This window comes from Delphinus delphis, chromosome 6 (genome assembly GCF_949987515.2).
Source record: "Delphinus delphis chromosome 6, mDelDel1.2, whole genome shotgun sequence".
Taxonomy (NCBI): Eukaryota; Metazoa; Chordata; class Mammalia; order Artiodactyla; family Delphinidae; genus Delphinus; species Delphinus delphis.
Window position 1 is genome coordinate 34928040 of NC_082688.1, and position 25444 is coordinate 34953483.

Sequence of the window (25444 nt, forward strand, 5' to 3'; positions counted from 1 at the left end):
GTTTCAGAAACAAATTTTCTATTTTTTTTTTTTTTTTTTTTGCGGTACCGCGGCCTCTCCTGTTGCGGAGCACAGGCTCCGGACGCGCAGGCTCAGCGGCCATGGCTCACGGGCCCAGCCGCTCCGCGGCATGTGGGATCTTCTTGGACCGGGGCACGAACCCATATCCCCTGCATCGGCAGGCGGACTCCCAACCACTGCGCCACCAGGGAAGCCCCTGAAACAAATTTTAACACTGCTTGTGCTGCCATAATGAAATACCATAGACTAAATATTTAGGCTTAAACAACAAGACATTTCTCGGTTCCAGACACTGGGAAGTCCAAGATCAAGGTGCTGGCAGATTTGGTTACTTGTGAGAGACCTCTTCTTGGCTGTGTCTTCACATGGCAGAGAGAGAACCTCTTGACCTCATCTAAACCTAATCACCTCCAGATACCATCACACTGCGGGTCAGGGCTGCAACCTGCAAGCTTGGGGTCGTGGGGGACACAAGCATTCAGCCCATAACATACATGAGCTAAATGATGAGGCTCTTCTTTGCTCTCCTTCTTCATGTGTAACACTTCGCTATCTTTTTTTTAAATTTTTATTTTATATGGGAGTAGAGTTGATTTACAATGTTGTGTTAGTTTCAGGTGTACAGCAAAGTGATTCAGTTATACATTCACCTATCCTTTACTCAGAAACATCCAGCCAATCTGAGACAAGTCTCTGTACTAGTCAGGACTCCAATATACAGGCTCCATTTTTCTTATTCTTGCACTGTTTGTGAATTGTGGATCTCAGCTGAGTGAAGCTGACCAAGAAGGACAAGAAGAAAGTATTCCTTAAAATAATTAGTGTCATTGCTACTTTGTCACTGTAGAAGTGCCATGAAGGCAGTGGCTTGTTTTGTTTAGAGCAGACCACCTCAGTAGTTGCTTTACCTTTCACCATCATCATTCAGTTCAGGAACCAGTCATTAGTCAGCAGTGGCTTGCTCCTTACAGAGTACACCAAAAAGGGGGAATGCATTTAGTTACATTGAGATGCTATATACCTTTTTGTTTCAGATGATAATAGGGAAAAGAAACTAATTTCTTTCAAGGGTCATCGTACCTATAGTAAAACGAGGCACATGGTATATAGCTTTCTCCTTTCCCGTTGGTAAAAAGGAAGCCTCCAAACTTTCCTTGCCCCTCTCATACTTTGCTGAAAAAGAGTGATTAAACAAATTTCGAGGTTTTCTTGGGCTCCCCACTTCTCACTCCCCACTGAAAAAGAGCCATAGAGTTTTCAAGACAGGTAATAGGGAAAAGTGGGTATGTAAGGGATCCAGGTACTTTTCATTTGTAATTTGTGTGTAAAATATGAAGGTAACAAGTGAAAAGCAGTTAGGAGGTGAGGGCCTAAACTTGGAGATATAATGGGTGCGATAAGCCTTGAGAAAGCTAAGGCAAAGTCCAAGGAGATTTAAAGCTTTGCTGTTGCTGTTTGGAGCCCTTCAAAACTGCTGCCACTTGTGGTCCAGGAACAGAAAAGCATGGTGTTTTTATGTTTGGAAGCAATGCTAAATACATTTGAATATATATCAACTCAAACTAGAGAAGAAAACATCCCTAATTTCAATTTGTACCTTTTATAGTTTATTTTGTTTAGCAGATTTGCCTTACATCTGCTCAGTACTGTAAATCTGCCCTCTTAAGGACAGATCATTTCAAGTTACAAGATTCTAGACTTGTGGACTATACAGAGCTGGCTGCCTGTGGCAAGTTCCTAGGTAAAACCTTAAATTTCCCTTGATTCCCTACTGGCTCCCAGGCTGGATTAGGTCTCCTGTGGCACGTGATGACTGTCTCAACCTCAGCCCTCTGGCCAAGATGTTTGTGCTGTATCCCTCAAGACAGTGTGAATGCCTTGAGGGCAGGGGCTGTCTTTCTGATCTTTGTATCCACGGACTAGAGTTTCTCATAATACCTATTCAATGAATGAATCATACTCTGATCCCAGGTGTTATCTTTATCACTATTATTCTCCCTGTTTCAGAGACACTGAATTTTTTAGGAATTTGTCTTTTAAAAATCATCACGGAGAATACATGATGTCTGATTCCATTTATGTAAAGTTCTAAAAGAGGCAAATCTGTTGGGGAAAAAAACCAGTGGTTAACTCTGGGAAGGGGCGTGAAGGAACTTTCTGCATCTGGGGTAACGGTAGTGATCTGTATCTTGATAGGGGTTTGGGTTACACAGGTGTATACATTGGCCTAAACTTATTTAGCAAACATACTGTTAATATTTGTGCACTTCACTGTATGGAAATTTTACACCAGAAAAATATTGAACTTTAGTTAATGATATGTATTGCTGAGGAGTTTTAAAAGGATGGGTACAGATATCTGCAATTCATCAAAATACATCAAAAATTAAGATGGATTGATGGATGGGTAGAATATTGGATAACTGATAAAACAAGCTTAGTAAAGTGTTGACAGTAGAATCTTGTAAAATTCTTTCATCTTTGCTGTATGTTTGAACATCTCATAATAAAATGTTAAGAAAAATCATTAGGGTGTTTATCACAATATTTGATGTCACAATATATTGAGAGACTCAGTTCAGTTCTTTTAGTATGCTAATTATTCTAGACTGCCATGAAGTCATAGGATACTACAGAAATACCTGCTAGAGGGGAATACAGTCCTATGGCATATTACTAACTTATCCTTCCCACTAGTCCTAATGACGTGGTGGCCACCTCCTCTCTCTCCTCAAGCCCAGGATACACACCAGATTGTGACAGGGCTGGTGAGTAACATGGTGGCTGATGAACTGAAGTTTTTCTTAAGTGGGCCCCAAAAGTGAGTGGTCTACTCACCCCCGAAGTGACCAGGGTAGGGATCATGATTTTCCCGCCAATACTCTGCAACTTTCAACAAAGGCCAGGAAGTCCTTCTTTTATACATACATTTATTACGTACACACACAAAACCTCTTCAGTAATAACTGCCTAAGAATAAATACAATGTATTCAGAACAGATCTGATACTTTGTATTTAACTTTTATAAAGTAATCCTTTTACAATGACATTTGGATCCTTCATTTTACCCAGACAAGAACTAATCTTTTATAGTGATGGGCTTTTGCAAGTTAATGTAAGCACAGCAGCCTCGTGTACCCATAATTTAAATAGCTTTCAAAGGAGACAGCTGTTTCCCCCAAAAAAGGGTTTAAAAGCTGTTGTGAGTTGTCTGTGCTCTGCTTAGAGCTTCTGTTGTTCCTGTTTTGAATTTGTCCGTAGCAGTTGGAAGCTGTTTGGAGCTCACAGTGTGTTCTGTAGCGGCTCCTCTCGTGGAGTTAGAAGATAAGGCACACGGCACCAGGTCTGTTCCTGAGAAGATAAGATGATCTTAGTGTAATTAACTGCTCAGTAATTTAAATACCATTTAAAAATAGGGAAGCCTTAGCTCTTGCTGAAGGAGGATGGTGTAACTGATGGGATGCATGGTTGTCCATCTCTCAAGCTCCAAAGTTAATATGTTCTCCAAACAGGCTTTCTTTATCTTCACAGAGATCCATGGAACTGTCATCCATGAAGAATCTAAACCCTAACTGCATTTTCTAAATCCCTAGTTCTCAAACTGTGGTCCCCAGACCTACAGCATCAACTGGGAACTGGTTAGAAATGCAGAATGGGGCCTCCCACCCCAGACCTGTGAAATAAGCAGCTCTGGATGTCAACCTAGCAATCTGTTTTAACAAGCCCTCCTGGTGATGCTAATGCCTGCACCACTTTTCATGTGTTCTCTGCCAGAAGGGAAGGGCCTAGAAGGAAATCTCAGTGGACATGTATCTGTGTTGTTTTAACCATTAAGTTTGTGGTAATTTGTTACATCAGTAATAGGAAACTGATGTAAATATAAATCATTAAAATCACTTCCTTTTAAATAAAAAAATCTATTTTTAAATAGTCCAAAATATGTCAGTCATATTTCAGGAATAACTGAAATAGTGATCATTAGTGCTATGGTTAGTTAAGTTAGCTAAAGAACGATTAATTTCTCAAAAAACTGAAAGGGATTCACTCTATTTTTCTTTTCAGTGACTTCCCAAAAAAGCATCCCAAGTAGGATTGTCATTTTTCTAGTAAATTTAAAATAGTATGGCAAAATGAACCATCAATCATAGTTAAATAACACAAGAAAATGTCATTCTAGGGAACAGTGTGAAAAGTAGCATGTTCTAAATTTATCTATATGAGATCCAATCACTGTATACAGCTTAACAAAAATTTATCAACTATGCTTCCTACTGGTATGAATAATTTTCACTGAATAATTTATAAAACTCTACACACGATTCATATCAAATAAACTTGTAAATGGCCAGAACATTAGTGAACAGATGTGAATGGTTCAGATCTTAGTAAATGTGTTTTCAGTGCAAAATGCCATTTCTATGTTTTAGAACGGTAGGCTTCAAAAAATGAAGTGTGCATATGCCAGTGGAAGGACAAGGTGAACCCTGGAAGTGCAAGAGGTAATGTAGAACTTTGATTTTTTAAACATCTTATCCTTTTAAAATTTCCTTTTTCCCTATACATGTTTTATAATGTACATAATAGATCAGTATAACAATATATGTAATTTATAAATGATCAAAATTTGGATTGTATTCTCTAATTTTTTCTGTTAAGAGTTAACATGATCAAAAAAGTTTAGAATATCACTAACAAGAACCACCAAGCCACTGCCTCTGTTACAGCCTTATGCTTGATTCTGGTCTAAAAGTGAACAAAATGTAAACAAAAATTTTCAAACTAATGCTAAATGCAAGTTTTTTGTTGTTGTTGTTTTTTCCAGAGGTGGGGTCTCTGACCAGATTAGGGTGTGAACAGGACTTGCACTCCCTTAATCTAGCTCCAGGTGGTCTCCTAATCTTTTTTAAACTTATTTATTTAATTTTGGCTGCTTTGGTTCTTCTTTGTTGCTGTGTGGGGCTTTCTCTAGTTGTGGCGAGTGAGGGCTACTCTTCGTTGCGGTGCGCAGGCTTCTCGTTGCAGTGGCTTCTCTTGTTGCGGATCATGGGCTCTAGGCGTGCGGGCTTCAGTAGTTGTGGCGCGTGGGCTCAGTAGTTGTGGCTTGAGGGCTCTAGAGCGCAGGCTCAGTAGTTGTGGCGCACAGGCTTAGTTGCTCCGCGGCATGTGGGATCGTCCCAGACCGGGGCTTGAACTCATGTCCCCTGCATTGGCAGATTCCTAACCACTGCAATGCAAGTTTGCCATCAACCTTTTAAATAGGTTAACCACACACAAAAAGTGTGGCAAATGTTTCAAAGTAGCATTTATTTTTTAAAAGCACGTTATGAGGTAGACTTAAACTAAAATATTCAGTGCATATATTAATAAAAGGTTTATTAAAACCTTAAAATTTTATGTAGATATGTATGTAGATAAATTCACCTACAATTCTACCATGCATTTGAAAAACAACTCAACTGAAAAGGTAAAAACATCACATTTTTAGAAAGCTTTTCTAATTCTGAAATAAAGAACATTTGATCTGTTCAAAAACTTTGTGGGAGGGAGGTAGTTGTTTCAGTTTTAGATTTTAGAAGTTATTTTACTAAATCATTCACTTTATAGCTAGTTTTGAATGAATGTGAATATCTTTACTAGAAGGTAGGTAAAAGGTACTATAATGCAATTAAGAATTTCAAGATGGCTTCAGCAGAGCATTAAACCAAGCATGGGGCTTTTCTCAATGGAGACCCTTAAATGACTACATAGGTCACATACGCATGAAGCCAGCCCTGCATCTAAGTCTGTATCAACTGCAGTTATAGGAATACTAAAACCTTAGTTATCTTTGTCCCTTGAGCTCTAGACTAGGCATCTAGTAGGGAGCCACATGTTTGTTGAATGAAAAACTGAGTCTTGGCAGTTTTCCAAATCAATGAGAAATGCTTAGTTTTTCTGACCTATGGTCAGAACAAATTCTTACTCCAATGAATAGTCTGTTCATTATAATAAATGATGGATTCCTGTAGTACTGAATAGTTGCACATCACAATTCTGGCTTCATGGAAATTTGAGGCCACATATGGTGAAGATTCATTTGATTCATTCAACAAAAATTTATTGATCCTGCTGGGCACTGGGAATAGAAGAATAAATAAGAGTCCCTGCCCTCAAGGAGCTTATTGTCTGGCATGAGAATCTAGTGAGAAACAGCACCTCAGAATCTAGTGAGTAAACTTTCTGGTGTCTGGCATATTATCTGGAATACTCCAAATGTCCTGAAAATGTGCATCTAAAATTTATCAGAAAGCACAGTGTGGAAATGGAAGATGCAATGAAATTTAAAAGAAAATTCAAATATTCAACTTCTAATGTAAAAACCCTGAAATCTAAATGAGGAAGAAACTCGGGAAAGCTGAAAATTCTATTTTAAGTACTTTGGACCAGATTTAAATTTTTAAAATTATTTTATTATCTCTAGCATTTTCATTTATAGTGACATTTATATACACATGTATAGAGGAGGTGTGTGCATGTGAGATGTATTCCCTGGAGCATTTAATAAAACCCATTTTTCTATCACTAATTCATTTACAACTAAAAAAGCGGCATACAGGTAAATTTGAGACTTCCCTTTTGATAATAGTTTCCATTATCGTTTGAATGGAAGAAATTCTTATGAATTGTGTTCAGGGTATAAATTTCAGTACACTCTCATTTTGCACTGAGACTTAACTGTGTCTTTGTACAATGTGTGATAATTTAACCATGTATTTTATTTTTTAACCATATATTTTAATAATTACTGACAGTTCAATGGCATCAAAAATACTCAAGTCTATCTGGATTTTCACGGGGTTTTTTTTTTTCCCTCTGCACTCTTCTTTTTCCTTAAAAGCATGAAAGACCCCTGTGCAACTACAGAGCCTTTGTTTTTGCTTCCCTGTACTTTGGTACATTGCTTCTCCTTAATCTAGCAGCATCCTTAGCTTGTAGTATTTTACTTAGTGGCAACTGAAAAAAATCACTAGCTTGGGCTTTAACTGGGAACTATTATCCAGAAGGTTACTGTGAACCTGTCAGGAAGGTGGTGAGCAACCAAAAGAGCTGTCTCACAGACTGTGCACCCAGAGCTCATCCAGCCCATTAGAAACTAAGCAGGCTTGGTTATCTCACGTCCCAGCTCATAACAGATGAACACAGCACATTAGAAGGAAGTGGGGAGCCTGTTAGAGGCAGGTATATTGATAGTGTGGCAGGAGACCACTATATAAGCAAAACAAACTGCTTAGCAGATACAAATTTTTTAAATTAAAGAAAAAACAAAAACCACACCAGGAATCTGAGGCAAATGATTATATATACCTCGAGGCTGAGGGAATCACTTTATAATAATTAATATCAATTTGTTATAGCCCTTTACAATTTATGGATTATTTTACATACATCAGAGCTCATTAGATACTTGTAATAACACATGAATATAACTTTTACTTTCATCATGAAAAAGTGAATTGTACTGAGCATGCTGTTTAAGAAGAAGGCGGGTAGGTATACTGACATATCTGAAAGACTTGCATCAAAAATAATTACAAGTTTTGAATTTTGGCACTTAAGACAAATGCATTAATTATCCCAACATTAATATATATGCTTTCCTTCATGACCAACACTGTGTTACTGAATTTTCATAGCTCTCAGTGACTGCTGGTCATTAAATGGGGATGACTGTCATCAGTAAGTTATCAGACCATTTCTCCTGTTAAACACAAGCTTAACAGATTCTTATGGATGCCAACACCATATATTCTAATATGGGAAACACTAGGCTCCTAAAAGAGTCTCAGAGTGTTTTTCCTATATTGCACTTTCTAGAAAACAGCCTTAACAATGATATGATGTGATCTTGGTTCTAGACATAGGAGTGAGGAATATGTGATTTACCTTTTTCATGCTTGTTTTCCTAAAATTTTTGGTATAACCTCTTCCCGGGGATGTAACAAGGAGAAACAAAATATACATGCTCTTTGAGCTTCTGAGAAAAAAGACCACAGACATTTTCAAAAGATAAAAATAGAGGTCTCTTCTGCATCAGCCACTTCATTTTCACAATTGAAAATAAGGAACTACGGTATATTTGATGTTTTTAAACTCATTCAACATAGCTTCGCCATAAATATACTGTTCTGCAGAAAGCTTTTTAAAACATGTATAATTTATACTATACTTACCAACAATTATATTATCAATTATAATACATTTACCAATTATCATGATTAAAAATGACTAAATAAAATTTTAGAGTTAAAAACACCAGATTAGATTTTATACACTAGGTGAAATGGGATCTTGAAATTTTAAGTGTAATCTCCTCCAATAGTATGGCATTCCTGATGCCCTTTAATTCCTTGATTAATATCCCCTGATGACTTCCTGATCATGACAATACCTCAGAGAGGACAAAGGTTTTGTTGAGTTTGCTATTAATTTTTAATTCTCATCTGTGAGGCTCTGTTTTTGTATAAGGCTATTAATCCTCCATTTTTCTTTACTTTATAGCTACTTACCCTACATGAGGGTTTTTAGTTAGGAACGGACTGTATGTGTGCCCTGCAGTTTATGGCGTTAATTCTAATGGAAATTGTCTATCTTGTAAATGTTCTTTTGTATGGTGCAGAAGATGAGCCAGCTCTGAAATAAACAACTTCCAGAGGGTGTTAAATAAGTAAATTAACAGGCCAGTTTACCATCCTTTACAAACTAAAGGGCAAAATGGTAGAGTAGTAAGCACAGGCTTGGAACTAAAACATTGAGTTTGAATCTCAGTGCTGCCACCCCATGCCAGCTCTGTGACTTATGTCAAATCAACCTTTCTGACCTTCCATTTCCCCCAAAGTACATTGGTGCTCATGCCACCTACCTTGCAGTTTTTGTGAGAGTTACTAGTAAAGTATCTACATTATTTGACACATGATAGATATTCTTGAATCACGGACTGAAATTTATTAGAGTTGGGCAACATTTGGGCCCAGCATCTGACATGGAGCACTCTCCCAAGGAGATGCAATATATGGAAACTTCTTTTGATTATCAATACAACCTTTGTACTTAGTAGGTTTTTTTTTTTTTTTTTCCTGCGGTACGCGGGCCTCTCACTGCTGTGGCCTCTCCCGTTGCGGAGCACAGGCTCTGGACGCGCAGGCCCAGAGGCCATGGCTCACCGGCCTAGCCGCTCCGCGGCATGTGGGATCTTCCCGGACCAGGGCACGAACCCGTGTCCCCTGCATCGGCAGGCGGACTCTCAACCACTGCACCGCCAGGGAAGCCCAGTAGCTTATTTTTAATGTCAACATTAGGTGTTTTTGTCTCTTTATTTTCTCTTAAATATGTGTTTTTAAGAAAGTTTATGGCAAACCTGTGTTTTCACTGTGGGTACTTTTTTTGATGACTAAAACATTTCCAATTTTTTTTTAACATCCATGGTAAGAAAGATCTAATTTTTAAAATTTGTCCTACAGCCAACATTATCCAAGTGAGATGTAACCTCTGTACGTGCGTGAATGGCTGTCTGGCAGGTTCTACAAAAAGTGTCATTTTTATTCATGTATTTGGGTTGCTTAAACATTTCTATAAGATTTAAAACACTTTTCTTCTTATGGCTGGAATTCTCAGCATTGATACTCCCATGCCTTCCTTTTTCAATCTACTGGCCAGTTTAAAGGTATTCACAATAATACAACTTAAAGACAAAAAAAGTGTTCATAAGTCATTGTTTTAACAGCCAGCATAATACAGTAGAAATGGCCCTGAGCAAGGAATTAAGAGACTTGAATTCAAGTCCTGGCTCTGCCACTAATTTTGCAGGATGACTTTAGGCAAGTCACTTAACTTCTCTCATTCATCTAATAACGAGATTGAGTCCATTTTAAGTTACTTTCTACCTCTAAAATTGCTTTTATTTGCTTATTTTTTTAATAATCAAAACACCTTCTGGGAGTTGTGTTAAGCACCTGATGGGTACAGAAATATTTACTGATGTTTAAGGTAGTAATATTTGAAGCTGTGATCCAGGAACCACCTGAATACAGATTACTTGGGGTTCGTGTTAAAAATACAGATTCCTGTCCTCTCCCTGGCTGAATCAGAACCTCCTAAGGTGAGGGCCAGGTTTCTCTATTTTTCACAAGCTCCCCAGTGATTATAATGCACCCTAATGTTTGAGAACCACTGGCCTAAGAGAATGTGTTCTAAGGGGGAAAAAGCTAGCATGTGGCTCAAATTACTCCAGCCTCTGGCAAATCTCTTCTCAGGACAGTCCCATTCCAAGTGGAGGAGACTAGAAAAAAGCTGCTTACTTCAGCAGAGTAGTCAGCCTTATGCCTGGCCCCTGCGTGATGCTTTGTACTTGCTGTGTTCCATAACAAAACACAACAAAAGGTCTTAGTCATGACACCCAAGTCACGGACCACCACAGTTATGACAACAGCTTGAAGACAATCACAGTTCTCCCTTCATAAATGGTAAGAGAGTTAAGCTCAAGGAAAACGAGAAAAACACAACGTTTTTACTCTCGATTTTCCCTCCACCTGTCATCCTCTGTGATTTAAATAATCTGGCAGAGGAAACAGAAAATCTAAGCCACATTGTTCTCATCACTCTGTGGCCAGATAGAAAGTATAATCTAATAAATAAATCCTCTTCTATACAATAGAAATGACCAAAGCCCATTCCTTCTCTTTTCCTTTCTAATGCTGTTGACAGGAACAAAATACCAAGTAAGGACACATGCTACAGATTTAAAAGTTCATACAAATAAACTACAAAGAGAGGTGGTAATTTTTTTTCTAGAATTTCACAACAAAATCCCTCTCACAGTGAAAAATATGTATAATTTTAACAGGAAACTTAAAAGACATTTTGCTGCAAAACTATAACATTTGTAAGAATAATGCCATTATCTGTGCTCATTATAGAGAAACAACAGCAACTTTAAAAGGCCAAGTATACTGATAAGATGAAATTTCTTTTCAACCAGTATGCCAACATCGAATAAAACATTGAATAAAACATAGGTTTTATTCAACACTAGCATCACGAGTTTCTCCTAATCCAACCAAAACTCCTGCCAAATGTCCATAAAATTCATACCAAAATCGAAAAACAGAAAAGAGAATTAAAAGAAAGAAACTTGACAAGAGCTACCATGCAAAACAACCAGCAGAACTGGAGTTCAGTGGCACAGATCAGCAGGAGCCTAGGAATGCTGCAAAAGATGGTGCTGCCTGGAGTCTAACTTGGCGATGCCCCTGTGATGCTGGACGACCAAGTACACAGGTCACAGGTGTGTTCATGGACCCGTAAGAACTAGGATCTTGACCCAAACTTTTAAGATCTTCTAAAAAGAAAATACTTCACCTAAATTGAAGTAATATATAATTCAAACACCAGAAGAGTTCCTTATTTGATGTAAGTTGTGCCTAAAACTTTGGCTGATACAAAGAAACCCGTCCACTAAGGCACCCGGAGGCGATCTGACAATGTGTTGGAGAGAACTTTGTCGTCAGTACCACATCATTATGAGAGTACAGAGAACGGATCACCCGCAGGGGACTGGCTTCTTTGGGCAAACAGTCAATAAGTTCACTGCACTGTTTGTCAAATCCCAACAAGCGAATCCCGTAGCCATGTGGGGAAGAAATCATTCGCCCATCAGGGCTGAAGCAAAGTTCTTTGATATAACCCCTGCCTACGTTGGCTTCTTCAATGTAATGAGTCAGTCGTAGAGAACAGCGAGGTGAGACTGGTCGCACGGGGGCTCCTTCTTGGAATTCATAGACACAAGTCCACTAGAGGGAGAGAAGAGAAACAAATCATAGAGCCTCATAAATGGAGTATAACCTTTAAAAATTGTGAATAACTATACTGTCACCTGTAACTTATATAATATTGTACAGCAACTATACTTCAACTAATTAAAAAACAAAAAGTTACAGAGTCCCAAACAGTGCTACAGATAATCTTTTTTTAAAAAAAAAAAAAAAAAAAGCTCCACAGAATGCCAAAGCTACAGAATTGTTCCAAGAAATCATTCAGATGAATGCTACCCCTCTCCCAACTAACAAAACTTGCAGGTCCCATACTGTCTTATCTACATTCATATCAAGGTTATTCTGTACTATGACACTTTAAAGCCTTTTATTCCCTGAGGCCACTGTGACTTCTGAAGTAATAATTCCCTTTTCAAGAATTCCTGTTACTCAAGAGAGTAACAAGAATCTTGATATTTTAGGGCTAAGACATCTAAGCCCTAGAGTACCTCTCCTCCTACACACTTCAAAGACTCTTCTCTCCTGTTAGCTGTGGCTTCTAGAGCTAGTGACTAGCTAGCTAGCTCTGGAAAGACTCCTGCTTTCCAGAGTAAGGAGAATCATAAGCTCATATAGGATCTTTTCCCCTAGTTATCAGTTCAGTCCCTTCCTTTCCCAAAGCTTTCCCTGGTTTTTAAAAAGAGAAAATCATAATACTCCATTGGCTTATAGCAAAACCTCCCATTTAGCCAGCTTAGCTCAGTCCTATGTTTACTATATAAGGGTTTTTTCACATTGAGATGAAGGAGGCAAGAATTAAGCTGGGCTCAATCTGAGCTGATGACTCCTTTAAAGTACTTCCTGCTTGCCACACACAGGCCAGAGAGGAGGAAGGATTTTGAAGGGATAAAGACACCGTGAGCACACATGGCAACGGCAGTTTGTTCAGTCAGCCCCATTGAAGGTGGAGTGCTGCTGCCCATACCTCCTGATCATCAGTGTTGCTTGAGCACCGAAGAAGAGTGGCCCAGCCTTTTGGGTGCAGCTGTAACGATGTGATGCAATTTCCACGGTCTCTCTCACCAGGAACTTCAGGGGTTAAGACTTCAAGACTGTTTCGTGGTGAAATTCCTGAGATATAAGAAAATTAGGATGTGGAATTTGTATTATCAAAGGACTAAGGTAGCTCATCAAAGCTTTGATTTCTGGCAGCCACCCTCATGCCTTTATTCTTTCATCTGCCCCTTATGCTACCACATATAAAAAACCATGGTGCCCTTCAACGTATGGGGTATGTGTCTTTGGGGTGGGTATGGGGGAAGGGGTATGACAGAACTAAAGAATCTAAGTTCCTGCAGCAGGAATCAACAATAACCTAACGCTAAGGCGTTAAAGCTGACTAGGAATCCTTTTGATTTGGATCTACATCTCAAGTTATGTGACATGAAAGGAATCTGGAAAAGTAAAAGACAACAATTCTCATCTCAGAGGACCTGATGCTCTCTAGTCCAGAGAAGGAAATACCTGGAAGCCGTGAGGACTGCCTTTATATAGATGAAAGATGTGTGCAAGGAGCAGGACTTATGGCCCCCAAGGACAGTGCTATAAACAACAAATCAATGTATAACTTTGGAGGTAAGAGAGGACAACTCACACAGGACATGTCAAAACAAGGGGTGGGAGATACTGCCAACTGTACATATTCCTGGTACTCTGCTATGGCCCATCATTTCTTTCTACCTGGCCCCCAATGAAATTGACTGCTGTAGTGAGCCATTGTTACAAATGGGAGTATGTCATATCCCTCAAGTATGTGGAGAACCACTTTCATACACATTGTAAGGAAGCAGCTTAGAAATTTATTATCAAGAGAAATATTTCAACACTTCTCTGCCTATAGGAGTTGCTTTAAAGATAATGAGCTGCCTCTGTCAGACCCTTCGTGAATTATTTCGCACTTAGATGTGCTATCTTCTTTTAAAAGCTTCCCTTAAGATTACTGCAGCATTGACAGAAACCTGTGACGATCTAAATTACATTCTCACAACCAAATTATACCTAAAGAATTATTTCACATGTGATTGAACCTTAACAACAATTTTAGAAAAAAAACGAACCCTATTTCAAGAATTTTGAAAATCTATAACAAAAGCAGAAAAGAAACCCATTCTGAATAAGTAAGCAGTGGTTTTTGAGCTCTGCTCCTTGGAGGTTGCTCAAGAGCTGGCAAAAGGGGGAAACCATACAGGGCCAGGGTGGAGATGGGGTAGGGAAGACTGAAGGGTCAAGGGCCTCCTTAATTTTACTTGAACCAAAGTTACTTCACTTTTATTTGTGCTACATCCCTAAGAATCCACAGGAGAAATGTTACGTATGTGGGCATAAATCTCTAAGAGGAGGAATATTTAACCTTAAAATGAGACATCATAGTCTTCAACATCCAGAGGACAGGATGGTGGATAGTCTATAGGTTTAGGTTAGGAAGGTCTCTCAAACCATTCTTGGAAGTAGTCAGGCAAAGTAATCAAGAATGCATTTATTGAGCACTTACCAGATGAGGCCACCCAGGGAAAACACTAATTATAAGTCTAAGTATAGTCCTGCCTCTAAATATCTAGGTAGGAGATATGCTTATTTCCAAAAGGTGACCCAAAATTACAAAAATATATATATGTGGCCATCAGTCCATCAAGAGGAGAACAAAAAGTGCTGTAAGAGCTTAGATGTGAATTAGTACGGAGAGGGATGATGAGTGAAATTTGCATAGGTAGAAAGCATTTCAATTAAGGGGTGGATAGAACAGACTGAGCAGCTAGTTCTCCCAGATTGGCTGGGGAAAAACTGGCAAAAGTAGAGTGGGGCCAGATTATAGCTCTTTATCCCACAACCCCTCTGAGGCTGCCAGACATTGCTGAGATAAGGAAATGGCAAAGCAAAAAGCCTGCTGGGCTGGAACCAGGCAACTTTCACAAGCACCTGATAAACTCATCCCTTTATATTTACATAGCACTATCACATGCATAGTCTCATTTAATTTCTATAACAACCTTGATTGGAGTCTATATTTCCCAACTATTCCCTCTCCAAACTAGACCAAACTTAATCCAGAAAATAAAACTAAAGTTCAAATTCCAACAAAAATGTAAGCCCAAGATACTCAACCCTAGAGACTGGTTAGCTTTTTGGGGTTTTGTTTGTTTGTTTTTTTGGCCACACTGTGTGGCATGTGGGATCTTAGTTCCCCAACCAGGGATTGAACCCATGCCCCCTGCAGTGGAAGTCCTGAGTCCTAACCACTAGACTGCCAGGGAATTCCCTGGTTAGCTTTTTGAAAATTACTGAGGAGCAAGGAATAGCCTCATCTCTATTGGCTTTTATTTTTAAGGATTAAAATCAAACCAAAAAAAGCTATTTTAGAATCTGTATTCAAGATTATGAAATCCAACTTTTGACCTACCTTCTCTTTGTGAGGCTCGTGACATGTGTTTCTCAGAAGATGAATTAGAATCACTATGATGAGAAGGTGAACCAGAAACTCTAGGACCGGATGAACTCGACAAAGTGGTAAGATCTTGAAAATACAAAACGTTCCGACAGTAAAGCTAGCAAAACTCTGGTAGTGTCTCTTAACTTTTTAATCATCTACTTGAACCATATTGTTAAAGTTCATCTGAAACACGGCAAGTACATATCCACCTAAAAGTGGCCTATAAAAAAGACTGAGGTGGGCAAGATAGCTCTTTGGAATGTCCAATCTAAGGCCTAGTCCCTTTCTAAAACCCTTTTTACATCAATGACTTCCTTAAGTGAAATAAAAATGAAAAACCAAATAAACATAGGAACATCTTACGTTTCCCATCATTTCTGTAGTGAAATGGAACAAGAAAATTCAGCAAGAATGAAAACTGAGCTGTTCGGCCTGTTGTTTTATGTTAGAATGGCATCCAAACAGGTCCATTACCGAGAACATGAACAGATCCTTCTTAAAGCATACCAACAACTTCTATCATCAGTACTGAAATTATGTGAATACCATCTTTGAAATGCAATACAAACTTAACATTGAAATCTGGGAAAATAAAATGAATATCAGATAGGTGAGTCTGACGTATCACTCCAAATAGCAGTCTCTATTTCACACTTTTCTTGTGGCCGCACATTTCTGTGGGGACTTCTTATTAATCTAATTTCTTTGGATGGTATTAAGTATCAGAATTACCTTTAGAAGACAGAAAACCTTCCTGGTTTTTAAGCAAAACATGCCAATTTAGACCTTCTAAATCACTACTTCTCACTAAGCTCACTAAGCTAAAGTTGATTATTAATGTTTAACCTAAAAATTTGAAATGAAAAGGACTGTACTTGCATATTAATGAAATCCCTTGCTTGCAAATAAGTTGGTAAAACTTAAATTTCTACTTTTAGCAGTGAAATTAGGCAACTGCAATACAATGAGCCCTGCACATTCCCAAAGGAGTCTTCAGAAGTGGCCCTGTGCATAGAGAAAGATTCCAACCATTTGAAGTTGATTTTAAACAACAATTTATGAACGTTATATTTTCCAAATGCTTAAGTATTTTTTTTCTGAGTTCTTGTTCATAAACACAATATTATAACTAATGAGTATGTTCCTATATCAGCCCTCTTCTTCCTAAAGGTAGATATAATATAGTCTCTATCATGTAATGTAGTACAGAGTTTTCCTGAGCCCCCATTTTGTTTAAGTCCAATGGAATTGGCAACAGGAAAAGGAACAGGGCTTTAGCAAGAGGATGTTTATAGGTCATGAGATAAGATGGCACCAACTACCTGTGTCTGGACATCTGAAAGTCTAGGATGCAATACAGACTTAAAATTAAAACTCTATATTGACTATAACTTAACAGCTCTGCTGGGTTCCAGAAAAACTTAAAAAAGATTGACAGTAATTTGGGCCATCACTAATTTTTGAGATAATGGTGATCTACAAATACTGATGAAGACTTTCTGGCTAGCAGAGGGCTAAAAAAATTTTTTTTAGAGTTAGAAGTTATTCTTCCTATATCATTTGTGAGACAGAGGCACAAATTAAAACTATGTCAGAGATACATGTAGATCATTATACTTCCTTACTGAGCTTTCCAAAGAATATCTTTTAACTTTCTTCCCTTCTTTCTGCTGTCATTCTCAGAATAGAAACATATACCATCCCCATGTCTGAGATTACTTAGAAAAAACTTTCTTTAATCAAAAAAGGAAAGCTTACCTGAACTTGATGTTGTTCTTCTTGCTCTCAGAATGGGATAGCTGCCTACTTCTAAAGACTTGGTTAAGTCAAGATCATGCAAAATCAAGAGATATCCAGAGGACGTTGAGATCAACATTTTGGAACAATCTGGTGTTAATCTCATTCTCATGAGAAAACGTGTGTGAAAGAATTTCTTATGTGGACACCCATCTTCTGTACACCTACAAAAGAAATCAAACCAACAAAACCTAGAGTTACCATAAATATAAGCATTCAGTGATAGTCATGTTTTTGCCCTTCAAACTAGAATTTACACTTGATGTACACTCAGACTTATACATACGAAAAATTTTTGCTCACCATTCCTTCTTCCATCTCTAACTTTTTTTTAAAGATTATTCTTTCTGAAGTATATTAAATAAAATTTTGTTGAGATAAACTCTCACTTTTTATAGTTCTGAAAATCTTTATTTCACTCTTTGATTAAAGGTTTAGCTGAGTCTATAACTTTAGGTTGATAGTTATTTCTTTCTGAATATTGAGGATAATATTCCAGTGAGTTCTGCCTTCTATTGTTGCTATTTTTAAGTCTACTATCAGTCGAATTGTTACTTTGGATAATTTTTTTTCCTTTGGTTGATCTTCTCGTTGTTTTGGAGTATTGCAGTTTCACTATGACGTGTAAATTTGGATTTCTTTTCATATATCTTCATTGGGATTATTTGACTTTCTAAATCTTAAGATTCATATTGTTTATATATTCTGGAAAATTTTCCATCATTATTCCAATATTGCCTCTCACCTATTTTCTCTATTCTTTTGGAGCTCTAGATAGATATCTGAAACATTCCCATTTGACCCTCCTTGTCTAATAACTGCTCTTTCATGTTTTCTATCTCCTCATTTGCATATGTTGCCATCTTGGTTTTTCAATATCTTTCTTAACCTGTTTTTTAAGCTGTGTCTGCTACTTGTTTTTATAGACTTCAATAGTTCTATTTCCTTACTTCTTTAAGTTCTATTTGGCTCTATTTCAAATCTGTATGACCTTTTGAATAGATTTTTATTCCTTGCCTATGTTTTTTAGTCCCCATTTTATTAACTATTTTTAAAACTGTGAACTTTGTCATCCCTACAGAAAAGTACATAAATAAGACATATGTAGAGTTTAAAGAAAAATGAACAGCTGTTATTCATCACCCATGTTAAGAGGTAGAACAATACCAGTACTTTAAAAGTCCCCTCTGTTCCTCTTTGCTGTAGCATCCTTCAGTCAGCATACAGTGCTTCAAGCATGCAATAACTTTTCTTATCTCTCTGAGGATATTTATAGGTTTTTAAAATTTTAAGTTTTCTTCTCCCTATGTAGTCTCTACTTTTTCCAAGATATCTCCCCATTTGTGTGAGTCTTTTCATAGAAACTTTTGTCAAATGTCTGATTATGTTTGGCTGTCTGCTCATAATTAAGAGTGGGGAACTAAAAAGCTGACTGGGAACTCTGAGTGCAAGGGTAGGCTTGAGCTTCACTAAATAGGGTGAAGCCATTTTTTGAGGAACTCCTAATGTCAGTACCTTTAGTTCATTAACGGAAAGAACTTGTGAGGATCTCTAAATTCAATATTCAGTGTGCATATGTTCACTTAATCCCCCTGATTTTGGTAAGGTACCCAAGCCTTCAACTGTGTCTTGGCATCCTTTAATACAGATATTCTCTATTTTACCTCTTTAGAGAATAAAATTCAAAATTCCTGCTGAAATGTGAGGAGGTAAATAGCCCATCAGTATGGATTAAGGGAGGAGATATAAGTTCTTAAATATCTTTCATTTGAATCCTTATTTTAGCTACCCTTTCTGTTACAGAATACCGAGAGTTGCCAGTTACTGTGATTTTTGAGGATTTTGTATAAATATTCTTAAGTTCTTAACTTTTTCCCACTGCCAGTTTAGGATTCAGCTTTCTTGTACTTACTAGTAAGTAAGTTTAAGTGAGTTGCTGAGTCAGTTGCCACTCATCTTCCTGCCTTCCAGATTTTAAAACTTTATTGTCATTCCTTCCTTTCCTATTTCCCCATCTTATGAGTTTATACCCTTCATTTTAAAATTTGCTTATATTTAATTTTAGAGGAATCTTTTCATCCATAGATTCTATTTAGGTCTTACAATAACTTAAATGAAATTTTAGTTTTCTCCATAATAGTTATACAGATCTTCTGTTGCAATTTATTCCTGTGTACCAACTAAATTTTTTTAAGAACATTTATTTATTTATCTATTTATTTTATTTATTTACTTATTTATTTTATTTGGCTGTGCCACACGGCATGCATGATCTTAGTTCCCCCACCAGGGATCGAACCTGTGCCCCCTGCAGTGGAGTCATGGAGTCTTAACCACTGGACCACCAGGGGAGTCCCCAACTAAATTTTTTAATTACTAAAAACTATGTACTTAAAAAAAATTTAAATTGTTTGTAGTGATATATAGGAACACTACTGATTTTTACATTTTGATCTTATATCTAACAACCTTAGTTAATGCTAATTAATTCTGGTAATCTGTCAGTAGAATTTCTAGAGTTTTCTATATAGACCCTAGGTGTCTAAAAACTGTGGCCTATGGGCAAAATCTGGATACTGCCTGTTTTTATATAAAAAGTTTGTTGGAACATAGCCATACCCATTCATGCATTGTCTATGGCTGCTCAGAGAAAATATAACACACAAAGCCTAAAATATTTATTACACAGTCCTTTATAGAAAGTTTGCCAGCCCCTGATACAGATAATCGTATCATCTGAGAATGATATTGTTTCATTTTTTCCTTTCCAATCCTAATATATTCCAATCCTTGTTTTTTTTACTGCACCAACTAGGACCCTGCCTCCCTCCAACCCAAAACAATAGTGAACAGCAGTAGTAATAGCAAGCATGTTCTCCTTCCTGATTTTATAGAGAAAATGTCTAAAGTTTCACCATTTAAAAATGTGCTACAGGTTTTTAGTGCCTACTTTTGATCAGTTTCCTTCTATCTAGTCATCAATACAATCCAATTTTAGAACATTTTCATCACTCTAAAAAATCACTCTTGCCCATTAGCAGTCATTCCCTTTCCTACTCCCAGCCACAGATAACCACTAATCTACTTCCTGCCTATTGCTGACATTTCATATAAATAGAATCATACAATAAGTTGTCTTTTGGTTTGGCTTTTTCACTTAACTTTTTTGAGGTTCAGCCATATTGTAGCACGTAATAGTACTTTGTTCCTTCTCAGTACCACATAGTATTCTATTGTATCGATATACCACATCTTGTTCATCCTTTTACCAGTTGATAAGTATTTAGATTGGTTCTATTTTTTTGCTATTATGAATAACACTATTATAAGCATTCTTTGTGTGGACATATATATTCATTTCTCTTGGGTAGATATCTAGAAGTGGAATTGCTGGGTCATATGGCAACTCTGTGTTTAACATTTTAAGAAGCTGTCAAACTGTTTTCTAAAATGGCTGTACCATTTTATATTCCTACCAGCAATATATGAAGTTCCAGTTTCTCCATATTCTTGCCAATATTTGTTGCTGTCTTTTTTGTTAAAGCCATCTTATTAGATGTGAAGTGGTATCTCATTTTGGTTTTAATTTGCATTTCCCTTAAGACTAATGATGTCAAACATCTTTTCAGGTGCTTATTAATCATTTGTGTATCACCCTTGGTGAAATGTCTATGTCAGTATCTCGCCCATTTTTAAATTGGGTTATCTGAATACATATAAGTGAGTTAGAAGAATTCTTTATCTATTCTGGACACAAATCCTTTAGCAGATGTGATTTACAAATATCATATCCCATCCTGTAGTTTTTCTTTTCACTTTCATTTGTTGAACAGACTATCCTTTCCTGAACTACTGAATTACTTTAGTACCTTTATTGAAAATCAGCTGATCATAAATATAAGGGTTGATTTCTGGACTCAATTCTGTTCCCTTAATTTATATTAGACGTCTATCCTATGCCAGTACCACACTCTCTTGATTACTATGGCTTTGTAGAAATTTCTGAAATCAGGAAGTGTGAGTCTTCCAATTTGTCCAAAAAAAAGGCAGCTGGAATTCTGATAGGGATTGCCTTGAATCCATAGATTAATTTGGAGAGAATTGCCATCTTAATGATATTGAGTCTTCCAATCCATGAGCATGGAATGCTCCCTCCATTCGTTTATATCTTCTTACATTTCTTACAGCAACGTTTTAGTTTTCAGCGTACAAATCTTGTACTTCTTTTGTTAAATTCATTCCTAGGTATTTTATTGTTTTTTAATGCTATTAGTGGAATTTTTTCTTCATTTTTGGACTGTTCATTGCTTATGAATAGAAATACAATTGATTTTTATATATTAATCTAGTGTATCTTATGACCTTGCTGAACTTATTAGTTCTAGTAGTTTCGTGAATTCAAGATTTTTTTTTTTTTTTTTTTTTTTTTTGCGGTACGCGGGCCTCTCACTGTTGTGGCCTCTCCCGTTGCGGAGCACAGGCTCCGGACGCGCAGGCTCAGCGGCCACGGCTCACGGGCCTAGCCGCTCCGCGGCATGTGAGATCTTCCCGGACCGGGGCACGAACCCGTGTCCCCTGCATCGGCAGGCGGACTCTCAACCACTGCGCCACCAGGGAAGCCCCAAGATTTTTGATATATAAAATCATATCTTCTACATATGAAGATAGTTTTACTTCTTTCCAATCTACATGCCTGTTATTTTTCTTGTCTGTACTTCCAGTGCAGTTGTACTTCCAATACAGTGTTGTATAAAAGTGGTGAGAGCAGACATCCTTGCCTTGTTCCCAGTCTTAGGGGGAATGTATTTAGTCTTTCAACATTAGGTATGATTTTAGCTGTAGGTTTTTCATAGCTGTCCTTTATCAGGTTGAGAAAGTTCCCTATTATTCCTAGTTTTATCACAAATGGGTGTTGGATTTTGTCAAGTGCTTTTTCTGACTTTATTGAGATGATCATATATATGGGCTTTGACCTTTATTAATGTGATGTATTACATTGATTTTTAGATGTTAAACCAACCCTATCTATATTCCTGGAATAAATTCCACTTGGTTGTGACATATAATCCTTTATATATCTTGCTAGGTTTGATTTGCTAATATTTTGTTGAGGACTTTTATCAAATTTTTGGGAGAGGGATATTGGTCTGTAGTTTTCTATTCTTAATGATGTTTGTCTGGTTTGGTATCAGATTAATACTAGCCTCATAAAATGAGTTGGGAAGTGCTCTCCCCTCCTCTATTTACTGTAAGAGTTTGTGAAGGATTAATATTATTTATTCTGTAAATGTTTGGTAAAATTCACCAGTGAAGCGTTTTGGACCTGAGCTTTTCATTGTGGGAAGATTTTAAAATTCAATTTTTTTTTTTTTTTTTTTTTTTTTTGCGGTACGCGGGCCTCTCACTGTTGTGGCTTCTCCCATTGCGGAGCACAGGCTCCGGACGCGCAGGCTCAGCGGCCATGGCTCACAGGCCCAGCCGCTCCGCGGCATGTGGGATCCTCCCGGACCGGGGCACGAACCCGTGTCCCCTGCATCGGCAGGCGGACTCTCAACCACTGCGCCACCAGGGAAGCCCTAAAATTCAATTTTAAACCAATTCAATTTCTTTACTTGCTACGTAGGTCAGTAGGTCTATAGACTTTCTGTTTGCTCTGGAGTCAGTTTAAGTAATTTATGATTCTGTAGGTATTTGTTTATGTAAGTTGTCTGATTTGTTGCCATAGAGTTTTTCATTGTATTCCTTTGTAATACTTTTATTTTTTTTTATAAAGTTGGTAATGATGTCCCTTCTTTTGTTTTTAATTATGAACAAATGTTGAATTTTATTCTTCAGTTGAAACAATCATATGGATTTTTCTATTTAACCTGGTGTGATAAATTATACTAATAGAATTTCTATTGATAAATCTTTTCATTTCTAGAATAAACCCAACTTGGTCATGATATATTTTTTTAAATTAATTAATTAATTTATTTATTTATTTTTGGCTGTGTTGGGTCTTCGTTTCTGTGTGAGGGCTTTCTCCAGTTACAGCGAGCGGGGGCCACTCTTCATCGTGGTGCGCGGGCCTCTCACTATCGCGGCCTCTCGTTGTGGAGCACAGGCTCCAGACGCGCAGGCTCAGTAGTTGTGGCTCACAGGCCCATTTACTCCGCGGCATGTGGGATCCCTCCCAGACCAGGGCTCGAACCCGTGTCCCCTGCATCGGCAGGCAGACTCTCAACCACTGTGCCACCAGGGAAGCCCGGTCATGATATTTTGATTAATATCTTACAGGATCCAATTTCCCTTTTTTAGAATATTCGCATCTACATCCATAGTACAGACTGACCTTTCATTTTGAGTTTGTGTATCAAGGTCATACCTGAGGTAAGAATTCCATTTTTCTGGACTCTGAACAGTTTAATAAGATTGGAATGTTCTGTTTCTTGTAATATTTGGTAGAAGTCACCTGTAAAATTGACAGGCTGCTGTTTTATTAGTAGATAGGTATTTTTTTTAAAAATATTTATTTACTTATTTGGTGGCGCCGGGTCGTCGTTGCTGTGTGCAGGATCTTCATTGCAGCATGCGGGTTCTTTTCTTTCTTTTTTTAAAAAAATCTTTTATTATTATTATTTATTTATTTAGGCTGTGCTGGGTCTTAGTTGCAGCATGCAGACTTCTTAGTTGCCACACATATGTGGGATCTAGTTCCCCAACCAGGGATCGAACTCAGGCCCCCTGCATGGGAGTGTGGACCACCAGGGAAGTCCCAGTAGATAGGTTTTAATTGATTTTTTCATTTCTCTAATAGCTAAGGCAGAAGTGACAGCCCTGCATGAAAACTAGCCAGAGCTGATGCAGGTGGCAGTGCTGGAACTGGATCCTGCGATTACTCTGCTATGTAAGGGGGGCTTCAGCTACTAGATCATAGGGAGAGATCTTGAGGAAAGTATCTCTAGAAGAGGTGCCACGGTACCCAGAAGGTGCCAGGATATGACACGTGGGGATGATTCATGACAGTGACTATTTATCAATTAGTATGGAAGAAGTTCAATCTTTTAACAACCTTTTCAGCTGAACCAGTGCATAATGGTTAAATATCAGTCCTGGTAATAAGTCTATTTCAGGTTTTCTATTTCTTCCTTGATCAGTTTTGCACAGGTGTATTTTTTGTGTAAACTATTTCATCAAAGTTTTCAAGTATATTGGCAAAAGGTGATCTTACTCTATATTTTTTATTGTCTTCTTTCTAATTGCTGAGATTGTGTCCTCTTTTTTCCTTAATGTATCTTATCAGAGAAGAGCAGGCTTTTAAAAAATCTTTATTGTATTTCATTTTCTATTTCATTAATTTCTGCTTTTTTAAAAAAAGATATTTATCATTTCCATACATCTACTTTCATCAGGTTTACCCTTTTTTATCTTTTTCAGACTTTTTGAGTAAGATGTTTAATTAGTTCATTAATTTTTAGTCTATCTCCTGATTTCACTACGATTTTTTTCTTTGATCCATTAATTATTTAGGAAGTAAGTTTATAAGTCTCCAAACCTGGGAATTTTTATTTACCTGTTGTTCATTAAACTGTACTGGGATCAGGGAAAATGGTTTGTGTGATAACAATTCTTTGATATTGGTTGAGACTTACTTCGTAGTCCAGAACATGCTCAATTTTTGTACATGTTCAAACTTTGCTTTAGAGGATGTATTCACTATTTGGGAGCAGAATTCTACATATGCCTACTAAATCAAGCTTATTAATATTATTAAAATATTCTATAGACTTACTAGTTTTTTGGTCTATTTTATCTATTAGTAAATGAGAGAATGATGTTAATATTTTCCACTGAGATGGAGATTCTCACTTTTTTCTTGTCTGTTTTTGCTTTTTATGGTTTGAGGCTATGTTATTAGGTACACACAAGATAAGAATTTTTATGTTCTAGTGAAATAAACCTTCTAATATAGTACCTTTTTAAAATCACTAATAATGCTGTATGCCTTAAACTCTATTTTGTCTGCTATTAATGTAGATATAACTATTTTTCTTTGATTTGTATTTATCTTTTATTTTTTCCCATCATTTTACTTTCAAACTTTCTGTGTTTGTATGTTTTAGGTATACTACTTATGAAGAACATAGAGTTTGTTTCTGTTTTTTTAATCCATCTAGTACTATCTAATAACTGGTTACATTAGTCCATATATACTTATTCTAATTGTTGATATTCCATTATCTGCCTATCATATTCTTGTGCTTCCTAATTTGCCTGTTTTTTTTTTAAAAAATGATTTTCCCCTCTTCTTCTCTGCCTCTATTGGATTGATTGTATTTTTTAGCTTTTATCCTTCTACTAATTTGGAAG

General features: G+C 37.2%; 1 protein-coding gene across 2 annotated transcripts in view; it reads right to left on the reverse strand.

Annotated features, from left to right (window-relative positions):
• Positions 1-6842: 6842 nt before the first annotated feature.
• Positions 6843-25444, reverse strand: part of DCAF10 (DDB1 and CUL4 associated factor 10) — a 56252-nt gene continuing 37650 nt past the window's right edge. For both annotated transcript variants that reach the window (XM_060014495.1, XM_060014496.1), the window contains 4 exons: positions 17054-17256; positions 15266-15379; positions 12794-12939; positions 6843-11847 (listed from right to left, as the gene is read on the reverse strand). In XM_060014495.1, coding sequence (XP_059870478.1) covers positions 11479-11847; positions 12794-12939; positions 15266-15379; positions 17054-17256 — 832 coding nt within the window. In that variant the 3' untranslated portion in view covers positions 6843-11478. The remainder of the gene's footprint in view (positions 11848-12793; positions 12940-15265; positions 15380-17053; positions 17257-25444) is intronic.